The 7,607-nt window shown below is 41.3% G+C and overlaps 1 protein-coding gene across 1 annotated transcript; it reads left to right on the forward strand.

The window, feature by feature from the left end:
- Positions 1-2,250: 2,250 nt before the first annotated feature.
- On the forward strand, positions 2,251-6,650 carry LOC103799884 (hypoxanthine-guanine phosphoribosyltransferase-like). The gene is made up of 9 exons (XM_009072237.1): positions 2,251-2,284; positions 2,543-2,672; positions 3,122-3,305; positions 3,639-3,701; positions 4,231-4,248; positions 4,443-4,525; positions 5,091-5,137; positions 5,804-5,880; positions 6,603-6,650. The coding sequence occupies exons 1-9, from the start codon at positions 2,251-2,253 to the stop codon at positions 6,648-6,650; spliced, it is 684 nt and encodes a 227-aa protein (XP_009070485.1).
- Positions 6,651-7,607: the final 957 nt, after the last annotated feature.

Raw genomic sequence — 7,607 nt, forward strand, 5'->3', positions numbered from 1 at the left:
TGCTATTGCCGAAACTGAGGCAAACACCAGCTGTGCCCCTGTCCCATTAACTCTTCTACCCAGTGTCTTGAAATCCTTTTCAATTACCCTGATGCCTCTTTCATTAATGTCATCACTGCCAGCCTGGACTCCTAGCAGTGGAGAGTAATCAGAGGGCTGAATGAGCTCAGGGAGTCTCCTACTGATACCCCTTACCCAAGCCCTGGGTAGACAGCACTTCCCTGTGGGATGGGTCCAGTCGGCATATAGGGCCCTCAGTTCCCTTCAGAAGAGAGTCGCCTAATACAACTACCCCTCTTTTTTGTCTTTATAGCTGTGGCTGCAATCCATCTAGTAGATGGGGAGCAACCCGGAGGCCCTCCAGATGGCTCTTCCTTTTGACCGTCCTCTGCCTGACTGTCTGAGTCCAGAGCCTCATACCTGTTCGATAAGGGCAACTGGGGAGGTGATGGGAGGAGGGGATACTTTTACCTCTTCAATCAGGGACCCGTTACTGCGGAGGTGATGGGGGTTGGGAGGGCATTCTTTTACCTCTTCGATCAGGAACCTGTTTCCATCCCCCCTATCTACTTGGTGTGTTCCAGGAGTCCCAAGTAAACATTGTCTTTGCCCGGTGCTTCTATTTAAGTCCTCTTGTCACTGCTTCTTGCTGACAGAATCCTGTATGCTATGTATTCACCATTAGCAACCTCACCTTGCAGAAATTAGCCTGTTTGAAGCTCTTCAGCTGGTTAATACAGCACTCAAACAGTAAGCAGCTCTGCACTGCATTAAAGCCTGCTCTAGATGCTATTGTCCTGCCTGGCCCACAGCTGACACCAGTGTCACTGCCAGTGTCTCTTCCAAGATGAATAAGGCACAAACAAATTTATTTTAAAACCAGTCCTTCACTTAAGCTTCACTGACTTCAGACAGAAGGAATATAGTAACTAAACCAGGCCAAACATCACTGCTGCTACTCCAACCTGGGCTCAGCCGTAAGGCCATCCTGCATGTGCAACTGCAACCACTAGGGCCTATCGACTTTGGGTACTTGCAGAAGAGGTAGTCCAGCCAGGTTGAGACTGTATATGCTCTGCCATGTAACAATCTGTTCTCTGAAAGTTTAATTAACACTTGTCTCTAGCTTTGTCTTTAAATGCAGTAAGCCATTCATAGCCAATTTGAAATAAATGGCAGTAACTGGTTATCTCACTTTCGGCCGCTGTGAGTTTTGCAAGCAATAAACTACCACTGTTCCCTACAGTCCATTTTTCTTTTCTTCCTATGCCAAAAAAAGGGGGAATTAAAAACACTTCATCTGTCTAAAGAGTTTGGAGGTGTTCACTTGTTGTTAGCAATACTTTATGCTGTTACTGCCTAGTCCACAGCTCTGTGGTATTAGCAAGGCATTGTACTGAGTTCTGTGCATGGTAACGCTGTGTCCATAACCAATTTTGCACTAGTTAGGCTTTGAGCCAGCTCTGAGTTTTTATTTCACTTAGTCCTGTATTTTTAACAATAAGAGGGCAATATTAGATGTGACCAAATCTCACGAGTTTTTCCTTAATTTATTTCTAAAAATATCACATATCAGCCCTCTTATTCACTATTCTTTCTACCTCATTAGGTTTTTACTTACCTACTTTTGTACGATCACTTTATAAATGAACAAAGATCAAAGGACCCATTAAGGTCTTGAAGAGAGGTAGAATACAAAGGCACAGATCTGTTCAGGGCCAAAAGACTAGCCCAAGTGAAAGAGAAGCCCAACTGGAGAATGTGCACCTCTAGGTGCACCAGCCTAGAACCAGCATGCGGAAGAAAGAACTGTAATTCTAAACCCTGGTGGCAAGAGGGTTAAGGCCCTGATCTATGGGAAAGCCATGGCCTGTCCCCAGCCATGCTATGAAGCATCTCTTGTCCAAAGGCAAACAGCACAATATGCTGAGCTGCAGCTCAGCAGGTCTCTGGTTCCCACTTACGGGCACTCTCTGCAGCTTCTCCTCTTCCCACTACTATCTCAAAGCTCTTCCTATGGGCTGAGTCATCTCCCCTGTCCTCTGAGGCAGCTGATGGTTGGTATGTCAAAGGTTCGGCTGAGAATTCACACTTAGGAGAGAGATTTCTCTTTTAAACAAGCAAAAATTATGGTCAAGTTAGTGCAGCACCCCAAAGTCACCTGCTAACCTTTTATTCCAACCTTCTTGCCTCAAATTTTTAATTCTTCCTTGAATATACATGAGCAAGCTGAGCTCTGCAGAAGGGGAAATGGAATACAAGACGGGGGCTGTTATTGTTTTGGGTGAGTTTTTTAATGAGTTGATGATGGTCGAGAAGTTCTCTTACACTGATGGGGGCAAGGTCGTTGTCCATCTATTCACACCTCAGACAAGCACAGGAGCTCCTGAATTATCAGAGTGTGAATTGTCCTATCACAAAGATCAAAAACTCTCAGGAATATTTTATTTTGACATGTCATTGTGTGCATGTGTGGAATTATTTCTTTGCATTATCAGAGACTGGAGAGCTTTTTCCTGTATGGCTCTGTTGTCACTCTTAGAGCTATTTCCCCTTCACTTGCAGATAAGAGACGAAGAAAGAGGCTACAATAAAAATCTATTTTGCATTCCTAAGCATTATGAAGAAGATATAGAAAGAGTCTTCATTCCTCATGGTCTCATCTTGGACAGGTATGAGGGTAAACAGCAAAGAGCGACAGTGATGCAAATGATCCATTTCCCTCCAAATGAAAAGACTGAGGTCCTGCCCTGCACAGCCCATGAGAAACATGGAAACCTTGCGGCTCTAACACTTCTGTCCTAGAGTCTAGTACAAGAAGGGGTTATGGAGAGGATTCCTCTACAACCCCAGTTAAGTTTCCATGGGACCTCAAATATCTTTCTGCCTGTCTATCCTGCAATGTTTAGACTTATGGATGAAATCAACAAGTATATCAAGTGGATTAGGCATCATCTCGTGCACTGCAAATATGTAACTAACTTTCCTATGTCTTGCTGCGGTCACAATTTGCTCATTATATAAACCTAACAGCAAGATCAGAATTTTAGATTGGACATTGCTTAATATATGGACAAACAAAACACTTGACAGAATTTGTTTTCTTTTGTCTTCCTTCCAGGACAGAACGTTTGGCTAGAGATATTGTGCAAGACCTGGGAAGTCATCACATTGTTGCACTCTGTATCCTTAAAGGAGGCTATAAATTCTTTGCTGATTTGCTGGACCACATAAAAGCACTAAATCAAAATGGTGATCAATCTGTGCCTATTACTGTGGATTTTGTCAGAATAAAAAGCCACGGCGTAAGCAACTTTCTTTTCTTTGGCATTCTGACATTCTGAGTACTGGTAGTTCACATGAAAACTCCACAGAAACTGAGTTTATGCATATATTCTGTTCAAAGCAATTCAATTGATTACATAGGGAAAAGGAACTGATTTACTGATCTGCCCCAATGAACAGATGGATATTGTACATTCCCTGGAATGAACAAATAGCAGAACACTCAACATGACAAAGCGGGGGCAGGTCTTCAACACCTTCCTCTTGTGAAAAGCAAGAGCAGCACACCATTCATACATGTACATGATCATACTTCTGAGCATGTTTTGTAATCTACTTCTTTCTCCTTCTAGAATGATTCATCTGCTGAAAAAATCAATATTGTTGGTGAGGAGCTGTCTGCACTAAATGGGAAGGTATGAATTAGCATCTGTAGCTTTAAGGGGAAAGAACTGTTCTGTGTATCTTCCAGAAAGTTCATTTCAGTTATTAAGATGTGGATTCTGCATACTTACAGCCACTGATTTACAATGCCAGACTTTGAAACAGCCAGTAATGCCCACTGAGCTCAGGGGAAACTTAAAGCAGTCAGTACTGAATGTTTCCAAAGAACCTATTTCGCATTTGATCCCACAGCCCCCATAAATGAACAATACTAAACCGACTCATGCAGTGTGGCACTAGAGTACTGGTGCTATACATAGAATATACAAAACCTTACATAGGTGGCTTGCTTACCATATTTTAAGCTTCTATAAATATTTACAGAAAACTCTTCAGAAAACACTAAAGTAATGTCAGTAATTAAGTGATAAGCTCCTGTGAAAATCAATTGCACCTTCCTGTTAACTGAAGTTTGTAATGGCTTTTGCTGGCTGTATAGTTTGTTGAATGTTGCCATATATATATTTTCTTTTCTTTCTCTCCCTATGTGATCTCTTCCAGAATGTGTTAGTAGTAGAGGTAAGTAACGGGGGGAGGAGGAGGGGAATGACATGGACTTTTTTCTCCCTGTTTTGCAAGTTAATGTGTATTGCATATAAACCAGTAATTAATTATGTTACTAGACTGCCAGGTTTTTATGCTCTAAATTAATCCCCTGATGGTCTGTTTTTTCTTTCAGACTCAAAGGATAATTAATTTTTTTTCTCTCTCAGGACATCATTGAGACTGGTAAAACAATGAAAGTACTGCTCTCAAAAATAAAAGACAAGAAACCAAGGATGGTAAAAGTTGTAAGGTAGATCTCTAAAAGGATGTTTTGGGGAACATCCCTGTGGTTGCCAAGTCATCAACGATGCTTTGAAAAAAACACTTCTTGGTTTATGTGCCAGTTATGCTCCGCTGAGTGACTGTCCAGGAGGTACTCAGTTTCTTCCCACCTGCACAGGGAAACCAAGAATGGATGTGACTTTGTGGAAGAAATTGTAGTGATATTGCACAGTTTGTCCTCTTCTGCCTCCCTTCCCTCTAAAATCATCACCTGCCACTTGCTTCCCTCTCTGTGCTGTTCTAGTTTGCTGAGGCATTGCTACATGGAAAGATAAGGATCTGGGACACAGAACTGCAGGGAACTGAATGGAAAACAACAGAGCCAGTGGGACCGTCAGGATGAACCTAGATCAGAGCCTTTGCTTCTCCCTCCATTACAAGGCTGAACACTACCTCCTTCTGTTACGACAATCTCACTGTTTTAATTGAACTGCATGATTGTAGACGCTTATGGGAAGGGGTGGGAGAAGTGAACTCTACAGCTTAGAGCTAGACATATTTTAAAAACCAACCTTCTCTGTTCTGCCTTACAGCCTGCTGGTTAAAAGGACATGTGGAAGCCCAGGTTACAGACCAGATTGTGAGTATTGTGTTTTTCTGGTTGCCTGAAACAGTCTTATCATTTCACTTCACAATGCACATCTGACAATTGGCATAGAAATTTCAGGAAGGCCAAGAGAAACAGGGATAAAATACATGAAAACTTGTCAGCTGATGACCAGCTACCCCATCCTGAGACCCTGACCACCTTCTGTGTTTCCCCTGGTTGGTCTGAGCACAGGTTTATCTATTTGATAGATAAATTTAGCTATTTAGATACCAGAAACAGAATCAAACCTTAACTGTGTATCATCTGGCTTTCAGCCTAGAGGGCATTTGTTTTGACTCTGTATGAAATTTGCCTTGTTTGCAAATTGAAAAGTCCTACTGAGCCGCAGTTCACCTACTTTTACACAAGTAAAATCTTACTCCTTGTCTTCTCTCCCATAACTCCATTTTAATAATTATTTTGGTCATAAAAGTCATTCTCTTTGATTGTATTGCTCACTGATAGGGACAGTTTAGATTCTAACCTCTGTCATCAGCTTACAGATCTGATTCTTAAGGAAGCATATTTGGTGCTGTGAAAGTGAGATGATGTGTTTGTGAACTATTACTCTCAGCTCCAGCATGTGTTGAATACAAACTGAACACTTAAAAGCTATTTACAGCACCCATGTAAAAAATGAACTGTGTTTTCTTACAGATACAGGCTTTGAAATTCCAGATACATTCGTGGTTGGATATGCTCTTGACTATAATGAATACTTCAGAGATCTAAATGTAAGTACATGTGTGTGCCTCCACCGTTAGGTGTGACTGCTGCTACCAACAGGGAACCAGCAACAACATTTGCTGCTGCTTGGAGCTTCTCAACAATTAAGAAAACTTCAAATCTAACTATAAGGCATACAGTCTGCAGGTCCCATCTGAAAAAAAGGAACTTGTAATTTGACTTTAATGTGATGCTTGTCTTAGTGCAATGTTATGTTGCTCTATTCTAGCCAAGTCTTTAAGATGCTGTGTGTGGACAATGCATGAAGGCTTTTCCTGCACTGTATAACGTGTCAATTAAGATCTCTCTTACTTTGTTCCATTACGGTCTCCTTGGGCTGCACCAAGTAGTAGGCTGGAACAGAGTATTAACTGATAGAAAGAGCTGATCTTTTTATCCCTCTTTTGTTTTCAAAAGTACTTTCTTAAATCTGGCTAAGTGGAAATCTTTTTCACTTGAAACAAACCAGTTCTCTTAAAGACACAATCTGTGCTATTGCACAGAAGCAGGAAGGAGGATACAATAACTGAACAAAGCTGACTTCAGAATATATAAATCTCTATATTACAGATAACCTTGGAGTGTTAACACCTCAAGTTGACTACAAGTAGTAAACTTGTAACGATTACAGTTCTGGTGTGTTTTCATTACAATTCTAGTACACAACTGAAAATCAGTCTTGCATTTCCTTTGAAGGTAAAGATTGACTAAAGTATTTCTTGTCTTTTAGCACATCTGTATTCTGAAAGAGAACGCTAAGCAGAAATATAGGATGTGATAACAGTCTTCTGAAACAACCATTTGCAGCCTGTACAGCTGTGTGGACGAGTAATGAGTGATCTACTAATTGTGCTTTTTTCACTGAAGAACTACAACACTTTCTAAAGACACTATGCTATATATGTTTTCCTAGAGTAATTATGTAAAACAGCTTAAAGGTGAATGAGTTCTGTTCAGGTTTCACTGGGCATAAAACAAATATTCTATTCTGCCAGAATCACAGAGGACACAGCCGGGGTATGTACATGTGCATATAAATATGTCTGGATTTTAATTTACTAAGTAACACATTATGCAAATTGTATATAAACGGCACCTATTTTTACATCTGGGTTTGTAAATGTATACACATGTACTTTAGATAACAAATAGGCTGAGTAAGAATTTAAGGACTTTGCGTTAAAGTCAGTTATACAAAATACACATTAGTTCTTAAGCTTAATGAATTTTTAATGTTTACTTTTCAAGGGAACTACACTGAGATTAGTTCTTCCACACTGCATAATTTGGAGTGTTTTGTCTTGTTTTTCTGAGGGATCATGTGTTGATTGTACCATTGTGGTATGACTGTAAATGCAGGCAACACTGATTACTTGCTGCTGACCAGGTGATAAACCATTACCCCAGCACATTACTTCTGCTACTCGTGTGTCCCTAACGAGAATTGGAAGCTAAATTTGACTGCACATAACCTGCACTGAACTTGAGGCAGGCTCTGACACCTCACTGATTCCTACCTGTGCACAGACCCGGTTCCACCCGGGGACACAGGGACTGGGATTGTTGCGTTGGTGTCGGTGCCGTCACGGCAGCAGTTCCTTGATTGGTTCCCGACCTTCCAGGTTCTCCGCAGCCTCCGAGCAGCCTGCGCTGATTCAGGCAGCTACACTGGGCGCTGCGTCAAGTGAATTCTCACAGAGAAGCAGGAATTGCCTCTCCTAAGGCAGTGAGAGGT

This window comes from Acanthisitta chloris, unplaced genomic scaffold (genome assembly GCF_000695815.1).
Source record: "Acanthisitta chloris isolate BGI_N310 unplaced genomic scaffold, ASM69581v1 scaffold14943, whole genome shotgun sequence".
Taxonomy (NCBI): Eukaryota; Metazoa; Chordata; class Aves; order Passeriformes; family Acanthisittidae; genus Acanthisitta; species Acanthisitta chloris.

Bases quoted from the DNA above. Each gene is read 5' to 3' on its own strand.
- LOC103799884 (XM_009072237.1), top strand. From the start codon at position 2,251: ATGGAATACAAGACGGGGGCTGTTATTGTTTTGG. The intron at 2,673-3,121 runs GTATGAGGGTAA...TCTTCCTTCCAG, and splicing joins CATGGTCTCATCTTGGACAG to GACAGAACGTTTGGCTAGAG. The intron at 5,138-5,803 runs GTGAGTATTGTG...GTTTTCTTACAG, and splicing joins CCCAGGTTACAGACCAGATT to ATACAGGCTTTGAAATTCCA.